At 43.4% G+C, this 19,857-nt stretch overlaps 5 protein-coding genes across 5 annotated transcripts; 1 reads left to right on the top strand and 4 right to left on the bottom strand.

Annotated features, from left to right (window-relative positions):
* Positions 1-218: 218 nt before the first annotated feature.
* LOC131214897 (palmitoyltransferase ZDHHC16) lies at positions 219-1,999 on the bottom strand. Its single transcript, XM_058209235.1, has 6 exons — positions 1,851-1,999; positions 1,628-1,775; positions 1,360-1,551; positions 1,159-1,276; positions 879-1,090; positions 219-803 (listed from the first exon to the last, which is right to left on the bottom strand). Exons 1-6 carry the CDS (start codon positions 1,895-1,897, stop codon positions 375-377), a joined length of 1,146 nt encoding a protein of 381 aa, XP_058065218.1. The 5' UTR covers positions 1,898-1,999; the 3' UTR covers positions 219-374.
* A 387-nt stretch (positions 2,000-2,386) lies between these two features.
* Positions 2,387-4,448, bottom strand: LOC131213982 (serine protease easter-like). Its single transcript, XM_058208306.1, has 4 exons — positions 4,189-4,448; positions 3,648-4,107; positions 2,963-3,162; positions 2,387-2,874 (listed from the first exon to the last, which is right to left on the bottom strand). Exons 1-4 carry the CDS (start codon positions 4,250-4,252, stop codon positions 2,456-2,458), a joined length of 1,143 nt encoding a protein of 380 aa, XP_058064289.1. The 5' UTR covers positions 4,253-4,448; the 3' UTR covers positions 2,387-2,455.
* Positions 4,449-7,107: 2,659 nt separating this feature from the next.
* LOC131216337 (transmembrane protein 70 homolog, mitochondrial) lies at positions 7,108-7,995 on the bottom strand. Its single transcript, XM_058210801.1, has 2 exons — positions 7,424-7,995; positions 7,108-7,363 (listed from the first exon to the last, which is right to left on the bottom strand). The coding sequence occupies exons 1-2, from the start codon at positions 7,895-7,897 to the stop codon at positions 7,145-7,147; spliced, it is 693 nt and encodes a 230-aa protein (XP_058066784.1). The 5' UTR covers positions 7,898-7,995; the 3' UTR covers positions 7,108-7,144.
* Positions 7,996-8,841: 846 nt separating this feature from the next.
* On the top strand, positions 8,842-16,608 carry LOC131216336 (catalase-like). The gene is made up of 2 exons (XM_058210800.1): positions 8,842-9,209; positions 14,899-16,608. Exons 1-2 carry the CDS (start codon positions 9,156-9,158, stop codon positions 16,357-16,359), a joined length of 1,515 nt encoding a protein of 504 aa, XP_058066783.1. The 5' UTR covers positions 8,842-9,155; the 3' UTR covers positions 16,360-16,608.
* A 721-nt stretch (positions 16,609-17,329) lies between these two features.
* Positions 17,330-18,610, bottom strand: LOC131216224 (NFU1 iron-sulfur cluster scaffold homolog, mitochondrial-like). Its single transcript, XM_058210658.1, has 2 exons — positions 18,421-18,610; positions 17,330-18,349 (listed from the first exon to the last, which is right to left on the bottom strand). Exons 1-2 carry the CDS (start codon positions 18,477-18,479, stop codon positions 17,701-17,703), a joined length of 708 nt encoding a protein of 235 aa, XP_058066641.1. The 5' UTR covers positions 18,480-18,610; the 3' UTR covers positions 17,330-17,700.
* Positions 18,611-19,857: the final 1,247 nt, after the last annotated feature.

Below are 19,857 nucleotides of genomic sequence, written 5' to 3'. Positions count from 1 at the left end.
TCAAAGATAAAAAATGAAATCTGGCGTTGGTTTTTTTAAATAAATGTAAGGAAAATTTCCCAAAAAAAAATGTCTTTTATTTGTCTCTTCTGCTAGACGATCGTTTTGGAACTGATCTCTTGCGCATCGACCCCAATGAAACTTCTTCATCATTCCCACACAAATATTAAACAGAACTTTGCATAAACTTTTCTGACTGTAGCATCCGAAGGTTTGCGAGTGAAACGTATAAAGAATCTTTATTAAATGGAAGTATTCGCTTACAATCAGCATTGAGATCCTCGTGAAAATCACCAATGACTAGCTTGATACCCGAAACGATGAGTAAGAGGAACCACGATCCTCTACAACTACCACGAAACCATTCTCTTGCGCTACGGCCATTCATCATCAACCCCGTCGATTGTTCCGGAAGTAAGCCACGTTAATCCATTTCCATCGGGCTTGTGCGATGACGGCAGCAAAACGTGCCGCCACCAGGAGCGCTTTCTATGTATCCCAAGAAACAGTTTCCAGTTCTGGCGTGGCCCAAAATCATACGGATTGCGGTATGTTTTATTCAACGTTGCCAAACGCTTCGTTTCGGATTTGTTTATGTGTGTCTCGATGCTAGTTTCGCCTCGGGTTATCAATGCACTATGCCACGCGGTCAACGAACCCAGTGCGAAAAGTGTAGCCACGTTGATGAGGGCCATGAAAAGGATGATTCCGTGTAATGTTGTTGCCCAGTCATTGCCACGTGGAACAGGTAGATCATGTTCGGCCGGTGCCATTCCGTCGTGTTCGTAATCGTTCATTTCAGTCTAAAGCAAGAAACCAGTGATATCGCACGATGGATTTGAAGAAAAGAATCTCGACATAGATAAATGCTCACTTACCACGGGTATGATATGGCCGGATAGGTTGAACCGCACTGGGTGCCCGTGCAAGGGTTCTACTTCCTTCCAGCCGCCACTTTCTTCCAGAAACAAGACACCATAACCGAACTCGAAGCCAAACACGATTATGAACAATGTACCAATCGTGGTGTACAGCATGTACAAGAAAAAGTATCTATGATTTTGGTAACCGACGCAGTTGTTGAGCCACGCTGTAACGATGAAACAATGTAGAGAGGACCGATTATCTGCAATTAGCGAGCAGTCAAGCGAAACCTACGGCAATGGTGATCCATTTTAAGGACACATCGATTGCACACCGAACAGTGATGTGTCCGAGGAGGTTTTGGAGCAATGCACTTTTTGCATATACTAACGGCTTCAGCGATAAGTTCTTTCTGTGTGAAAAGGTGCAACCATAGTGAGAAAATTTCGACTCTAGCAGGGTTTTAGTGTTGAATAGGCAGTGTAATTCGCACACCTCCGGCGGATATCCTGGTGATACTGAGGCAGCCTTGTAGAAATTGTAAGTCACATTCAGCAGCAGCCAATGGCCGACAACGAGTAGAAACCCTGTTACATGTGGATTTCTGCTCCACCAGTACGGCAACCCTATCCAGTAGCAAATGACTACCACGGCAGTTGTTAGACACACAACGGCGAACACAAAAAACTAAAGACAAGAGCGAAAAGCAGTTAAAGAGGGCAGTTAAAACATGGGCACATACCGCATATTTTTGATACGTTACCGGTCCCAGAAGATGGGTGAAATTGTCAACAAACCAAAATATTGGTTCCATGACAACATCCGACGCATACGACTGGTTCATGTGATGGTTGTAGGTTAGCGATCGGATACATTGCTTGCCATACCGCCAACGGAACCGCACCGTTTGCCTAAAACGGATTCACGAAAAAACACCTTTACTGCTCCCAAATATTCCCGCCTACCATTAAATGAAATTTGCTTACGAAATAGTTTTGGGAATTTCCCGCACTCGCCACTGAATTCGACTCATGCCTCACTCTTCCATATGCAGTCACAGGGCCATTTCGATTCTAAATTCCAATAATTCCTAATTCCTAATAAAAGGTCGCATCACTTTCGATTTGTTGATGTTTTGCTAAGATCCCAATGCTGAAATGCGAGAAAAACGTCAAAAAGCTGAAATTTGACAGATGTCGTTGTTTTGTTTGGTTCGCGAGTGTTCCTTTTTGCTCTCTGAACGCTTGCTCTCTGAAAGCTTGCTCTCTGTTTCTCCCGTATGGTTCGGTTTTTACTCTCCGCGTATCCTGTTCAAGTGATTTTGAATTTAAATGGAAAACCCAACAATTAGAGTCGGTAACGCCTGTCGTTGTCACGTGCGGGATCCATTTCCTAGTGACAAGGGTGTTGGAGCGGGGCCAACAACCGCGCATTGTCTCTGCTGCAAGGCAAGACCGGTCAACCGCACCCAACGAACAAAATTATCAGTATGCTAACAACACTAAAGTGAAACTTGTGATAAAATAGTTTTGTTTATTTTTCTTTTTTCTCCTTTTCCTTTAGTTATCGACCATGAGACAACACGTAGTTCTTACGGTCGCATATTTTCAACTATCCAGTCCATGTAGCTCGACACACGCGTGTAAATTCCAGGTACGCTCTCCACACCACAGGATTTAACACCGGCAGAAACAATGCCGAACTGAACAAATCTGGCCCCTGAAATGTCCACACTAAAGCCTAATGGTCCACCCGAATCTCCTCGGCAAGAATCGACCTGGTTTTCGCCACCAGCACACATTTGCCAGTCTTCCGAAAGCATAACGTTGAGGAAGTTGTCCCTCATTTTTTGTTGGCACTCCGGTATCGGAACGTTTTTCAGGACGGCCTGCAGAAGAACATCGGAAAGCGTCTGTTGCTCCGTCGTACCCCAGCCTGTCAGAATGTATTTTTGCAACATCTTTCGTCGCACGTCCTCGTTGACTGGCAAGCAAATGGGTTTAACAGAATCTACCCGGAAACAACGAACAATTATGTGTCAAATATTTATTCCAATTGTGACTGTGAAGAACTGAAGGATGAAGGATGAAGGTCTTACCAGAAAATTCGGCGTCTTGGGCCATGCGGATAAGAGCTATGTCATGCCGGAATTTAATGGGTCGATTGTATTCTTCGTGCACGACAGTGGATTCTATATCAACGTCAATAGCAGGATCTGCGCATTCCTGTTCACCGTCACTATACACGTGGCAATCAACAGGCTTCAGTTTATCGTGCTCGCCTAGACGCACCTTGGACCTATTGTAAAGAAATGATGTAATTACCAATATTGCCGCTACACTTGATAAACGTACGAAATAAGAATTAACTGCATGAACCTTTCAAAATACTTCTGCATTCAACTTCAGTTAGAGCTCGTTCTTCGTTGTGGTCCTCCGGATGTGAAATGCACCGAGGAGAAGAGCTTTCAATACGATACGTATTTCAACACTGATTGTTGTAATTATTTTCGCCAATTGAGATAGTTTAGAAATCACTCCTTAATGGAATATTACGTATCTGTCGGTTTTACGTTGTATAAAATTAAAAAGTTGAGCATAATTGAAAATCATCAAAATCTGTCTACCTTGCATCAAATCAAATCAAGGTTATTTTTGGTTTAGTTTCAATTCAAACGCACCAAACGCACTAAACTAGTAAAACTAGTTCCACGACCTTCCAAGCAGTCAAAACTCTAACTGACTTCCGATGGTTTATCTATGAATTAATAACTCATTACTTACAGCTTTAGAGTGCTCGATGTTCGCACGCAATGTGCTGCCGTTAAGACGTAGCGGTTATTGATCAGCGATCCCCCGCAACCGTCCAGAAGAACGCCACCCTTCTCGTAACGCAGCAGCACCATCCACGGATATTCGAAGACGCGCGTCGCATTGGCGTTTGCTATCCTGTTGATGGTGATCGTGCCGCAATTTGTCTTTGGCAGGAGTCCCCAGTTTAGCGGGGGACGCACGCTACTCGTCGGGACGACGAGCGGAGCCGCCGCAGGAGCAACTTCTACAGGCTGGCAGCAGATGCTTCGCTCCACTGCAGGCAAAGTGCAGGCAGCGCGATTAATGTAGTTCTGTATGCCCCTGGACGGTGGTGTTGGTGATTTAATGATGGCAATAATATTTCGACAGCGTTCAATCGGCACACAGAATCCGCTCTGTTGTGTCGGCGTCGTGCAGGACGGGTCGTTTTCTACATGGAGCACAGTACAAACAACGTGACATTAGCACCGGGATACCCTACAAGTCTTGCGGCCTTAAACCGAACACTTACGTGAAAGGACACTGTATAGGTGAGTGGCTATCAAAAGCCAAGTAAGCATAATTTTGAGAGTCATATTTGCACCACACCGAGTAAAAATAGTACAACTGTTTTCAAATTCCAACTATATTCTCTGCGATGGATTTTTCCACTAATCTTCCACCCTGGCACACACAAGAAGCCGCGGAATCCTCTCCGTGGCTTCGGGGATCCACAAGATGCCCTTTCCGTGTAAAGCACAAACACCGAATACCGAGCGATCAGTAGCTACAATCTCTGCTCTATCCGGAGGATCGTGCGGAACCACTTCGTAGCTGCTTCATCGTTTCCATAATACGCACACTGGCCCATCAAGCACAATGGGAATGAAAAGTGGACAAATTTTTCTATAAGTATAGTCTTGCAGTTTTCAGCATCTACTGATCATTTCTGCAGCGGAATCAGTTCTTCGGTGTTTTCTTCGTAGTTCTCCCAGTGGTGTCCAACAGATCTCGAATTCCTTGCTTCGTAGTATCGCTCTTCTAGAATAAATGGCCATGTTCTTGCACACCCAGTGTGGAACAAACACTACACAACCGGTATCACTCGATTATCAAGCAATCGGAAGATGACCCCTGTCAAGATGATCGCTCAGTTCAGCGGGAGCAGCATCCGAAAATGCCCGATGTAGACCGAAGCCGCGGAATCGTAGAGACAGCACTCCTTCGTGCCGAGGAACTATGCTAATTTCGCGTTTCGAATGGGAATTCCCACGGTTGTCGTGTAATAAACATAAGCAAAGAACCATAGAGAGGTTCTTTTGGTATTGGTGGGTTTGAGAGAAGTCACGTTAAAACATGTTGATATTGTTCAATGATGTTTCAACACTGCAAGTTAATTCTGCAATGATTGATGAATTCTGTTAATGATGACAAGATCTGCAAAAACCCAAAAGCTTATATGGTCTGCTTATTTATTCACAGCATTGTAAAGATTATTTATGTTTTCGTAGCCGAGGAAACGAAAATGAGGTATCATTACTTATTTATTTATTTATTTATTTATTTATTTATTTATTAATTTATTTATTTTTATTTTTTATTAAAGTCTATGGTGAGGTATGATCTTCTTATGTAAAAACCTTGGGATTTCCCTTACAGGCAAAACATTTTTACACAAAATTAGCATACTTCCTCGGCACAATGCTTACGAAGAAGTGCTGTCGCTACGATTCCCCGGCTTCGATCAACATCGGGCATTTTCGGATGCTGCTCCCGCTGAACTGAGCGATCATCTTGACAGGGGTCATCTTCCGATTGCTTGATAATCGAGTGATACCGGTTGTGTAGTGTTTGTTCCACACTGGGTGTGCAAGAACTGGCCATTTATTCTAGAAGAGCGATACTACGAAGCAAGGAATTCGAGATCTGTTGGACACCACTGGGAGAACTACGAAGAAAACAATAAAGAACTGATTCCGCTCCAAAAATGATCAGTAGATATTGGTAGTAGCAGTATTTTATGAAGGCTAAAATTTTGGCTTGGCTTTGGTTTGTTGGCTAAAATAGTAGTTTGTCAATTCGCTCTTACTGGATGATTTTCTGCTCTTTAGAAGGTAACGAACTGGTGGTTGTTTGACCGTTCCTGGTATCTTATTTACTTATATCTATAAAGTCTTGACATCATTTCGGAAAGCAAATGTTATATGTAGAAGGAATGTTGAGTTGAAACGGTACTGCCAGTTAAGATGACTAGTGATGACTGTTGTTAAAAAGCCTCATGTTGGTTTTTACTTCTGAACTTCCGTTTGGTTTATTATTATTTATACCCAATGCGGGAATACATCCTGGTTGCTACGGCTCAAAGTCTCTATAATGCAAAAGAAAAAAAAAACATCCTGGTTAAACGTCCGCTGCTAACAATACTAACGCACGACGAGTAGAACGTCCGCTGCATGATCGCGGGCCGCTTTGACCAGAAGGTCCTGAGCCAGACGACGGCGTGCCATATTCAACTGCATTACTTTTGTATCATTGTGTCGTGTTACCCAACCATAATGCCGAGCCGGTGTTGTCGGCGCCCGAGCACACGATGCAGTTGGGGGCTTCGGGGGCCGTGCAGTCCGTCCTCCGGTGGTCCATGCTGCCACAGCGCTTACAACATTGTCGCCTTGTGCTGGCTGGCGTGGTTCCCGCGGAGCAAGTACCGGAAGCATTGCTGTTTGGTCAGTGGCGTCCGTTCTGCCAGGTGCCCAGCTTGAAATCTGTACGCGCTTGGCAGCTTTGGCCTTCGCCTGTTTGACCAGGAGCCGAACCTTTACGTATAATGACCGTTGGACGTTGACAATGCTTATGTTCTGTTATGCTTCACGAAACATACACAATGTTTTAGTTTTTACACTGTTTTTTAAACTCTTTTCCCTTACTTTACTTTACTTTTTTCCCGGTTGTTCTATCAAACTTGTCTATGACGATTTCTGCTGTGTTTTCGACGTGAAATCACTAATACTTTATTACAATTACAACAAAAAGTACACGTTAAAATTTCGCGCGCGCCACAAGTCCGCACGAGTTGCCGGTCAGGAACACAGAGAGAGCCAGAGAGTCCTGACGGAAGACAGACCGTGAATTGGTGAATTCGATCAGACGTGTACGTAACAATTTCCTTAAATGGTTTCGCATATTTCGACCTTCCTTTCTGCGTTCATGTGGCACTCGTAGGAATATAGCTCTCTTTTCTTATCATTATTATCCGATGAAAAGAAAGAAAGTTATTGTTATTGTAAAATACCTAGACCAAAAACACGTTTGATATTTTGGTTTTATGTTTTAAACCTGCCACACGAAGCGTAAACGATCTGACGTTTTTACGCTCCGATTTGCGGTTCGTGTGCCACCGTAGATATAATTTACATTTACAAAGAAATAGAATACGACGCACTTAAATAGCAAGATTAATATTATTTATTCGCTAGATCATTCAATATCAATTATCGATTCTTTTTGGAGTTCTCTTCCTCGATGCCTCCTAACCGACGGGCTTCATCGAACTTAAAATCGATGGGTTTATCGTAGCCCATAATTTTGATGTAGTGCGTTGGATCTGGAAACATTTGGGGATCGACAAACATGGCCTTATTCTTCACAATAAACGTGGTAAACAGTCCACCCATTTCCGGTACCACGACGTCCTCTGCTTTGAAGTGAGTCTAGAAACAAAGGTTAAGGTAGGTTAGTAAGTTCTGCCGTTCTAAGTGGAAAGCATTTACCTTTTCTCGTCGAAGTAAAAAAGTTATCGTTACGGCAACATACTCTTGTTTCTTTGGGTCGTAGTTTAGTTCTGTAACATATCGCTTCGTAACCAGGTGCAACAAAATCGGCGTTACAAAGGTAAAGAAACCAGCAAATCCGCACACCGCTACTATCATTGGCATGCCACCAATTTTATTGGCCTGCTCAAGTAAAATCGGCTGTGCCAATATGCCACCTATGCTAGTGGCCAAAGAAAACACCTTTACAGCCCGTATCTGTGGTGTCAGTGTTCCGTAGTACACTCGAGTATCTGTTTCATTGCTTGAAGAGGGTCCGGCTGTACAAAGTGCGCGAATACTAGGCCTGTGGAACAATTGTGGTTCACTAACGATCTGCCGACTTTTGAAAGCGTGTTTTGTGAGAGAGGTTACAGACGGATACACGCGGGTGGTAGATATACATCGCGAACCAATTAATCGTAACGAAAACATTCTTTCTGCTTTCCCCAGGCCCTGCGGGGGAAAATCCTGCGAACCGGCACTCTTCGATTGATGTACAGCGACGCAATTGTATAACCAATGTTGTTATTTTTTGACAGCTAACCTTAAAAACATTGCCCAAAAGCAGTTGCGGTTTCTCGCCGGCAGTGATTTGGTCGCATGGCTGACTTTGGCAGCTGAACTTTGGTAACAATTAAACCTACGAAGACAATTACAAAATCCAATAACGCAAGTTAATTGATCTACAAACCGTTTTGTTCAAGAATATTAATTCATTGTTTGTTTTCGGTAGGATAAAAGCCCAAAACTAAAAAACTCCCTACTTGACAGCGCTCACGCACACTATGATGCGGGCAATCGGTTACCCGAGCAAGAAATTAGTTTGCCAGCTGATATGACCGAGCTAGATGTTTTCGACTTTCCATAAACCTTTTCAAAGTATTGTCGTACACGTCAAGTGGAATTTTGTAACATTTCAAATATTTGTGCATTACGATGTCAAAAAACCGTGCGGTATGAAGCAAAGGGACAGCAAAGCGAGAAAAACCCTCACTGGTAGCCTTTTTTCACTCTCTCCACTAGGGCCAGACTCTATAGGACCCATTTTTGCTTTCCGTCAATCGTCTTACCCGGCGTCCATACTATGAGAAACTGGGCAAAAATGTGTGGTATGCCCATCAATTGTCATTTTATTTTGGATTTTTTGGCTCTCCAAAAAGAGGCAGCTTTTCGACAGCGGACCAGATTAGAACAAAGTCGGCAATAGAAGGAGAAGAAAAGGAAAGTGAAAAGTAAAGCAAAAACAAACAAACTGTCATTTCACTCACTGGAGCTCACGGATGTTTCGCCCAGAAGCTGCTAGTGTGGACGCCAGCGCAGCAAAAATGAGCAAGAAAATCTCATGGTGTGGACGAGGCGTTACAGAAACCAGTGCACAGTAGGATACGGGTTCCGCCACATATGGCCTACAATGGCGAGACCGCATACCATCCCGTATTTGCGTGCTACAATTTTCCTGCACGGGTAGATAAGCGGTGGCGGCGGGCAATGTTTATAAATTCTTGTCCCGACCAAAAGTACTCGTCATTTTCCAGTGCTTCGACTGTGGAGATCGGTCAACACTTTTCCGTTGTTAGTCGTATCGTGAAACTCTCGTGATTTAACGTTTTGCTCTATTGTGTTAGCTCTAGCTTATTGCTACTAGTTTTCATTCGTCTCCAGTGTTGTGACAGTGTACCAACTCCGAAACATGTCGCGCAATCCGGCCGAGGACCAGCTGAACCTCTTCAAGGAAGCTCAAAAAGTGAGTATGAAGCTTTATCTAATCTTTAGTTCAGGTTAGCCGTGGACTTTGAATAGGGTTCATCGAAAAAGCTTGAAAACAAACATCGTCAGAAACCCCTTTTGGCTCGATCGGGTATCGCAACCACCAAAGTGGCATCAATCGAATGTAGCAAAAAGCAAATGGCGATCATGTTCTATCATTGGCGACTCATCTCAGCTTTGAGTAAATGCATCAGTAGTAAACGACGCATCACTGCTGATGAACTGCTTGGAAAATAAGGTTGCCAGACTAAGCCGTGACTGCTAGGGACCCCTTGCACCGGTTACGATCGCGATCAACAAAAAACCGTTATCATTTAAGATGTTACGGTATTATTCTTTTACGCCGTGAAATTAAAACCAGTTCCCTTAAAGCTAAGTAACCTTTTCAAGCCCGAGGAGCGAGAAGCTTGCTAAGCAAAATGGCTTGAGCCATTGCGAATGATGCTTTTTTATGAATTTCTTCATTTGTCTAGAAGGTTTATTTCGTCCAATAAAATGATGCAATATGGAGGACGTATGTTTGCCCCTTAGTGCAAGAAACCGGCGTCCGAATGTAAATATCGCTTGAAGTACATTAGGGCTCGGAGGGGTCGAGTGCTACTCCATCGAAACACGCCATGTTGTGAGCAAATGTTTGCCAAGCCGGCTTCTTTCCGCTGCACAGCACACCCGTTCCGTTCCGGTACGATCGTCTCACTAGAATGATTTGCAAAATGCAAAACTGGAAAATCAAGTGCAGAATCAATGGTGTGAGCCACGGAGTCGAATTCAAATGCTTAGCCTATTTAAGGTACGATAAATGAGCCACTATTTTTGCATGGCAACTCGTCGCAACCCAATGGAATCTCTGTCGGAATGTTTTCATATTTAGACACTAAATTTCGGGTCGAATTGATTCATACAAACTAATATCAGTAGACGTACCGGTTTCAATCATTGCTATGAGCTAATACAAGGCCTATGTTAGCCTCAACCAGTAAGTTTCGTTTGCAGAAGATGCACTTAAATTTCGTCATTCATGACAAGGTGCGTCACTAAAGGCGGAATAATTTACACTTGAGCGTAACTGATGACTAGTTGGTACTTACAGTACTTCGCACTCGAATCACTGACGATCACGCGAATCATTAGTACTCATTAGTTCATTCATTATGGAATGTCCTTCACATCGCCTAAGAACACGGCGTCCATCGTACACGCATCGATCAGTGATCAATACAGCGATAAATAATAGTTAGTATGCCGCCTTTTCGCTATAGTCTTGCTTTTATCATGATTTTGAGTGGCCACAAATATTTTTCAAAGCGTATCACGCGCCATAAAATGGTTCCCTAAAAATGACAACAATAAATATCAAACATATGTCGAGTGCAAACGCATCGCGCAACAGATACTTATCCTATATTATCCTCTCTCCTCTGAAACTGTCCTCTATAATGACTTTATTGATTTTCGATTCGAAATGGTATTAGCGGGAACAGTTCCCGCCACTCCCTAAAGGCACAGTCATTTGCAGAGTTATCGTTTGTTCTATTCGTGTCGCGATAAAAGTGTGTGATAACCCCATGCGATTTCGTGATGAACCGTCACTCGACTAAAATGGGTGTTTTTAACGAATTTATTATTATGAAACTCTTACATAATGTTTGACCAATTATCTGTCGTTCGAAATAAAACGGCAACATCTAGGAAGCTCTATTGGTGTATACATAGGTCTCTCATATAATGCCTCGCGTGATGGTTTATCACCCGGTATCAAAGTCCCTACATCAGTACGTGACTAGTAGTTATCGACATTGAGCAGCACCCAGATAACGCCAGCACAAGCTCCTCAAATCGATCGCAGTTGTACTTCTACATGGAACGGAACTGAGACGGAGGAAGATCTGGGGTCACCTTCATGAACAACGAAGAAGTCCAACTTACAAATCGTTGTGCCTGCACACCCTGACGCACAAATTTGATAATTGACCATTGGGGTTAGGGGGGTGTTTGACAAATCAGCTCGCAAACAGTTCCTGATAAGCGTTAACCTTAACTCTCGTGAGCTATTTTTACTGGTACGATATTTTTATTCGTTTTGCTTAATTGATGTTTCGATTGAAAAGCGATAGTCATACCTAAATTACTGGACAACACCAAAAATAGTACGAAATGCGATGCGGAGGGTAAGCAATAGACAATTTCTATGAGTAGGAAAGAAAATAGACCAATCGGTAAAGATTTTTCGAAAACACAAAAATTGTAATTGAATATTTTTGTTTTCTGTCTTGCAACATGAGAACATAAAAAAACACACAAAAACAAAATCGAGAAAATGCATATCATTTAACAATAAGATTATGATTGTTAGTATTGTATTTCTTTTATAGTATTTTGCAAGAGTGTTTGACTCCAATTTTTCACACCCTAGTTCCTTTTCTAACACTGAGCAGCTTGTAAACCTGCCGTAAAATAATTCTACCCGTGTCTGAAGATGAAAAAAAAACAGCTAGAATTGCATATGAAATGCGGAAACCTTGCGTTAAAAAGAACGCGAAACTGACCTTCGTTGAAAGGCAATGAAGCAAACGCTGCCACGTCGCAGTAATTTCCAAGCTTCAACCCTTCAGTAGCCACTTCCCGACCCCTGGAACGACAACCCACCGCAAGTATGGACGATTTTGTTAACTATTTTTGCATACGAGTCATGGCGCGTCATTTGGTAAGGTTTTTGTTCCAACTTTGCCATAGCACACTCTACTCATTTAGAAGCTATTATACTTTGGACAGTAATAGTGCTTCCGAACAGCGAGAAGGTACTCTATTTGTTTCTTAAATGGATTTTTAATCTTTGCACTCTGGTTTGCGGTTTTCGAAATGACCCAAGACTTATCAACCAGCCTTTTTCCAAGAAGGTTCTATCCAGCCACCCAATGCCGTCGTCTTTCTGATATGGTGATTGTGGAGCACAGTACGGCTTGGGAATCATTTTGGCTCGAAACTGCGTATTGCGAAGTTTGTTATTGCACGAAAGCTGCAAAACATGGAATTGTTCTTTAAAAAAACAGTGCATGCAAAATAAAAAAGCAATAAAAACCAAATCTGTCGTAAAAAAAAGTGCACGATAACAACATGCATAGCAAGACTGATAAGAAAAGGCTCTTAAACGCTTATGCAGCCGGCGATCGCAATACTCTGTGGCTAGCGACAGCAAGTTAGTTTCAAAATGTACCCTTCAAGACGTTTTTTGTTGAATTTATTGAAGAAAATCTCCAATGCGCTGCAAACACCGTCATGAAACGGAAGCAAAATGGTGAATGCAACCCACGGGACTCCGCGAAGACCGGTTTCTTGTCTGGTCCGGAGAAATATTTCGGCGCACGAAGAACCGGTATCGTCAGACCTGACTCGTTGCGAATATAAAAGCTCTTTATATATAGATATTTATTTTTCTTTCCTTTCCTCGTTTCCAACTCTGTAAAGTGTTGACGGGTAACATGTTTACCGAGCGAGTCGCACATTCGCGTAGAAATTCATATTCAGCTCACACCACCACTGCTCGTTAATTGTGTAGAGTACGAGGCACCACTTGTCCAAAACTAGAAACCAACTGAACATAAAAACAATGAAAGAACAACATGAAACTTTAACCTGATCGACGAAATGTTAACTGTTAAACGTTTTAACATCACGCCATGTTTTGGTTCCTCGCTCGATCGTTGCGCAACCATTATCGTCAAGACTCTGTTATCTGTTATCTTTCAGTTGTGAGCCCCTAACCCAGAGGAATGTTAACGTGGCTGTCCGGGAGCATTTCTTGATTATTTGGAAGTCCATTTTTCGTTGGTTCGCTTAGTCCGCCGGCTTCATTTCATTCGCTTGGATGAGTTGCATTTTTCGGTTACTCGCTGTTGTTTACTCGCCGTACCGATCGCTCTGTCCTCCATGTAAACCCGATGATAAGTAAACCCACCCCTATTTGGTTGATGATAGTGGTGCAGGCTAGAAATCTCTGACAATTTGACAAAAAAAAACAATGGAACGAAAGCCATAGCAACAATAAACGAATGCCAGGATTTTGATTTCAAGAACGAAAACATCTTGTGTTTCGTAATGTGCTTTGCTAATGTAATCGATCAGTCGATTAGTTTGTTTAATAAGTTGACCTAAAATAAGTATAACCTATGCAAAGCTAAAGCTGTCGATTGAGACCAAAGGAAAATCTGCTGTGATCTACAAAGTGCGCACGCCATTCTTACGGAACGCTGAGCAATCTAATTACTGATAGGAATTACGGCAATGTTTACTAGCAATTTACTGTCCGCTATGTATACCGTGCGTGCCAACCGTGAAGACCTTTTCGGTTTCTGCGCGACCCCATTGGGCGCGATCGTCGGATTTTTTTTATGAAGCCATGTCTGCGTGGTAGACCAAGGTTATTCGTTAGACTATTTGCCGCACAAATTGCACCTTCAACCGTAGCTTTCACGATCTGTCCGCGAACTGAATGTTTTCGATGCCGACAAATGCTTTAAAGAGAATCATTCATCAAGTTCATATACGCACAACTTATGTTTGTGAATGCTCGTGAAATCCAACCAATCCGTTTCGTGTATTTTCCCACCAAAGAAAGTTAATGAAGAACTCACGCGCCGCAGATCTTAGCAGACAAGCGTTGATGCCTAACAGAAAAGCATCTTTGCCAAGCACCGTCACGCTTGCTGGCCGGGACCGGTTTAATGATTGCTCATATCCATTATCCGGATAAACATAATCAACCTTCCACCGATCTACAAAATGGCGCATAGTTTACTTGAACTTGCGAATGATAGTTGATTTCTTGACGCAATTTAGTAAATACTATCTATAACAGAATGCGAAGCTTTCAATTTGATTAACGATGTTTCTGTTTATTTGCCGATATTCATCGCTGCGTGCAATGTAACGGATAGCTACGAAACGATCGCGAAAAGCTCCGGCGAATGAGTTAGTCACGACATGCCACGTGAAAGTTGTATTCAAACCACTCTTTGAACAGCCACCACCTGGAACAACGCCACACAAATCTAGAACAGCGTGAATCGCGCACATCGGAATGAATCAAAACATAGGACCGATATGGTAACGCTAACATCCCCAGCACAATTTATTGGTAGTATCAGGGGTCAAGCGTGTAGACTCTATTTTACTTTCGCCCCAACGGTGCTTATTTTAGAAGTGATTGATAGTTTGGTAATCTAACTCAAAGACCATTCGTGTTTTAGCAATTCTTCTCGCAATAAACACAAAATTAGCTTCAATAGAAAGCCTAAACCGTAAACCAGAACAGTCATAAACTTAAAGGAGTTGATAGAGCAGTCGGCAATGCTCGTCGATGCCACGCAGCTGGCCAACAGTGCTATTCCCGATACCGGCATGAAGGGGGTTAGCACTGGGTCAACAACCCCGCCCGTGAAAAAACACCGTTACAGAAAGGAACAGAGGTTAGCGCGCTATCTCTGATGCGCAGGACAACACCGTTCGGCGGTTGTAGCCGAATAAGAAATGGATTTAATTTGTGTAAGAAAATAAAAACTCTGTTAAACTACTTTAAGCTTCCACTAGAACATCTTTATATCATTTTACGGTATTTTTTTCCTCCATCACTCTGTTTAATAATCTGGAAAATGTTTTTCATTTTGCAGGACAAAACCAAGTGTACAACCAGCAATGGTGCTCCGATCGGTACGCACACCGCAACATCTACGGTCGGCCCCCGAGGACCAGTACTTTTGCAGGATGTGCACCTAATTGACGAGCTGGCGCACTTCGACCGAGAACGTATTCCGGAGCGTGTTGTGCATGCCAAGGGAGCGGGAGCGTTCGGTTATTTCGAAGTAACGCACGACATTACCCAGTACTGTGCGGCCAAGCTGTTCGAGAAGGTCGGCAAGAAGACGCAGCTTGCCGTCCGCTTCTCAACCGTCGGTGGAGAAAGTGGTTCGGCAGATACGGCGCGCGATCCTCGCGGTTTTGCCGTTAAGTTCTATACCGACGATGGCATTTGGGATATGGTTGGCAACAATACCCCCATCTTCTTCATCCGCGATCCGATACTGTTCCCCAGCTTCATCCACACGCAGAAGCGCAACCCATCAACCCATCTTAAGGACCCGGACATGTTCTGGGACTTTATGACCCTGCGCCCAGAAACGACGCACCAGCTGCTGTTCCTCTTTGCAGACCGCGGTATTCCGGACGGCTATCGGTTCATGAACGGCTACGGCTCGCACACTTACAAGCTGGTGAACGCCGACGGTAAACCCATCTACTGCAAGTTCCACTTTAAAACCGACCAGGGCATCAAGAACATGGATACCAAGCGTGCCGACGAGCTCCTCGGTACCGATCCGGATTACAGCATTCGCGATCTCTACAACGCGATCTCCAAGAAAGCGTTCCCGAGTTGGACGCTCAAGGTGCAGCTGATGACATTTGAACAGGCAGAAAAGGTGCCGTTCCATCCGTTCGATCTTACCAAGGTATGGCCCCAAAGCGAATTCCCGCTGCATCCCGTCGGACGTATGGTACTAGATCGCAATCCCAGCAACTACTTCGCCGAAGTAGAGCAAGCGGCGTTCGCTCCGTCGAACCTGGTGCCCGGTATCGAACCGTCGCCGGACAAGATGCTGCAGGCACGTCTTTTCGCGTACGCCGACACCCACCGTCACCGCGTCGGGGCGAATCACCTGCAGCTGCCGGTTAACTGTCCTTACCGCGTGGCGACGCGCAACTATCAGCGTGACGGCCCCATGAACAGCACCGACAATCAGGGAGGAGCGCCGAATTACTTCCCCAATTCTTTCAGCGGCCCGGAAACGTGCCCGTATGCACGTAAGCTGCAGAACCCGCCGATGCACGTATCGGGCGATGTCCAACGTTATGAGACAGGAGATGAAGACAACTTCTCGCAGGCGACTGTCTTCTATCGCCGCGTCCTGGACGATGCTGCACGTCGTCGGCTTGTCAACAACATTGTTGGCCATCTGGGGAACGCGTCTCCATTCCTACAGGAGCGCGCAGTAAAGAACTTAGCAATGGTAGACGCTGAGTTTGGACGCCAGTTGACGGAGGGTCTAAAGCTGCAGCGTACCTCAAACCTCTAAATGAGGAAGTAGGAGTGGAATGGCGGGTGTAGAATGTGGTGGCGATATTTCTCGCGCTTTCCAACACACACATGATGATTCGGTTATGATATATTTTTCCTGATTATTTTTTGTTAGAGTTTTATCTGTCGTATCTTTCAAGCAAAATGATAGTCAACGATCTATAAAAAATTATTAACGAGTACACTCTTTCTGCTCGTAACTTTGTTACTTTTGTAATTGCTTTAATAAAAAAAACCGCAAAAACAACTGACCTCTGTTTTTCTTCGCGTTTTCTAAGCACATGAACGAGCGAATTTTTTCAAAGATATATTAACACATAACCGCCTGCATGCCTTTTCGGACCCATGATGTACGTTGTATTTCCATTTGATGCACAAAACTCAAAACAAAATCAACTTAAAACTCTATTAATTATCTGGTTTGGTTGTTTCGTTAGTTTCAGCTTTCCTCTCGGCCGCTGCGCAGGTTTTCTTTGAACAAGGCCCACACGTCGTTTTGGGCGTGCTAAAATATATATATAAAATATATCGCAATGTTTGAATTCCTTGTTCTCTGGTAAAAGTGGAATCCGAGTTGATCACGATAGCATAGATTAGATTCAAAGTGTGGTGAAATTTACGAAAGTTTAGCTTTTGAGTCTTTTCCTTGGTTGTCCTCGATCACATACACTCCCTCAGAAAGGACCGCCGGAAGAGGGAGTCCATCGCTTGAAACAGCACAGTCTTCCATTTCCCCACGAACTTATCAGACGTATACTTTTTCCCGAAGTATCGGCGGCGAGTATAAAGTCCTGTCACTCAGCGTCCTGCTCCAGCTTCAAAAAATCTTCCTCCGATGCTACAGGAAGAAACGAAGGTGGCAAACCAGGCAACCGAACGACGGACCGTTGGGCGAATCCTTGTAGTTGAATCTGCTTCCGGAGCTCCATAATATTTTGGGCTTTGTGCTCCACTGCCCGTGAGAGTTCAAAGTTATGATCAGTGCGCGCGCGTGGACTCAAACATGTCTGGCATCACATCAGGTAGATCATCCATCGATGAAATATAAAACATCCCATTAATTAAAGTATCTTATTAGCTCCAGTACCAACGCAGTTGATGTAGTACAGTGTATCACTTAGCTCTCTTATTTGGTAGAATTGTGTACAAATCATACTCATTTTATTCATATATACAGATCCACAGGGAAAGCAAGGGACGAAAACATGCTTGCAACGGTAGAGGGAACATGTTTGAATGCTTTCTTTTCCAACAATTAGTGGCGGCATTTGCTGCAAAATGCTGCATCTTAGGATGAAAATACAATGAATCCAAATTTAATGTACCGGTTTTAAAGCTCTTAATCTGATTTCTCATCCTTTTGGTTAATTTGTTTTTCGAGTCGCATAAATTCCTTCTCCGTTATTTCATCCACTTCGTCCGTTACTTGTTCGACGGATACCACGTCGGGAATGTAAAATTGAAGCATGTTCTGGACACCATTTTTCAGGGTCACAATCGAGCTGGGACACGAGGAGCAAGAGCCCTGCATTTTAAGCTTCACTACCCCGTCTTCAAAGCCCATAAAAATAATGTCGCCGCCGTCTTCTTGTACCGTGGGCCTGATGCGCGTGTCGAGCAGTTCCTTGATCATTTGTACGATTTCATCATCTTCATCATTGATCTGTGTGCTGGTGTTGGGTTGTGCATCTTTCACCACAGGTAAACCGCTGGCAAAAAAGTCCATGATCACAGCGAATGCTTCCGGTTTGATAACACGCCATTCTGCACCCTCTTGTTTAGATATTGTCACAAAGTCGCCCCCAAAGAACACCGAACGGACGCCCTCAATTCGAAACAGAAGTTTGGCCAGCGGACTGCACTGAGCGGATGCAACAGTTGGAAAGTCCATTGTTTGACCAGCCTCAAGAACCGCAATACCAGGCAGAAATTTTAAACTATCTGGGTTCGGGGTGTCTTGCGTTTGTATAAATCGCATCGTACTGAACCTGCAAATCAAACAGATTTTTTGATGTTTTTACATAACATTGACATGCTTGATGGATGCGCTGATATTTACCACCGCATTGATGCACTGTGCCGAAGTCTTACCAGACCTTTAATTGTATTTCTCAACATGATTATTTTCCAACCAACGGTGGTGAGACCAATTTGATTCAACGGATCTTTTACAAGGTTGTTCGAGCTCAGAAGATTAATAGAAATTTCTTTTTCTTGATTTTTTGCTTGCGCTATTGTTTTGCTTTGACGAGCACAACCGAACGGCGACTATCTGTCAATAATGCTTGCCGCTAGGAATATAAAGGGCGGTTTACACGCTGCGATCTGCAATGCAATATCGCTCGAAGTGACATCTCCGGAGACGTCATAAATGTCACTGCCGCGGGTGGAAATCTGAAGACTCGACATGCAATTTGTGAACAAATTTCAAAACAGGGTCAGTTTGTCGGTTGGACATGTTGGAATCAGCCATGGAAGCAACACTGTGTTGGTTTGCCTTACCATTGTGCCTTTCGGTTAAAAAGCGAAAAAAGAACGTGCGAAGAGGTTACAGTGTCGAGGAAATTGCTTTTAAATGGCATCGTATGCCTCCGCCTTTTTATTCCGATCACTATATTTTTTATTTTTTAGTTGCCAAAGACATGGCAGACTTTCGTAAATTTTTATAAATTCAGTTACACACTTTCGCGAACGTTGACGAAGCGTCCAAAATATAAATAAGAGGCCAAAACAAAACATCAACAAGTCAACCGACAAACTGACCCTGTTTTGAAATTTGTTCACAAATTGCATGTCGAGTCTTCAGATTTCCACCCGCGGCAGTGACATTTATGACGTCTCCGGAGATGTCACTTCAAGCGATATTGCATTGCAGATCGCAGCGTGTAAACCGGCCTTAAGGTAAAGAGCTCGTTCCAATCTGATGAAAGTACGAAAGTTTTTGTCTCATAAACCCCTACCCGGTTGATTATTATCTAAGAATTCCACTTGAAAGCGCCTCGGAAACAAGAATCCTGGTGTTAAACTGAATATCTTTCCTACTAACTTACAGAAACGGCGCTAAAAACTAAAATATACATCTAAAATATCGTCCAGCACCTACAACTCTTCGAAATTCCAAGCCAACTGGTAGAAAACTGACACACAAAACAACAAAACCACTTCCCGTAATTCTTTCGGGGATTTCCGGGGAACTGCAAAAATAGCGTAAAATACTGTGAAATAGCGTTATTTAATGTTTTTCACTATTTAATTTAGCGTTGCGGTTTTTTGACAGCAGCATTTTGTAAACATTCGATGTTCAAAAAACTTATGACGTTGACGTTTGTTTCAAGCTTACCGGGAGCTTTTTTCTTTCTTAACCGGGGTGCCACACGAAGCGCAAATGGGAGCGTTAAAATGCGCAATCGTTTACGGTTCGATATTTTTAAAGGCATTCATACTCCCTTACAAAAGCTCAGTGCTCAATGCTCTTCCCATGTAACAGTTTTAGAAT

The sequence above is a fragment of the Anopheles bellator genome, chromosome 1 (genome assembly GCF_943735745.2).
Source record: "Anopheles bellator chromosome 1, idAnoBellAS_SP24_06.2, whole genome shotgun sequence".
NCBI lineage: Eukaryota > Metazoa > Arthropoda > Insecta > Diptera > Culicidae > Anopheles > Anopheles bellator.
The sequence above is the reverse complement of the archived record's forward strand: the minus strand, read 5'-3'. Positions and strand labels throughout refer to the sequence as shown.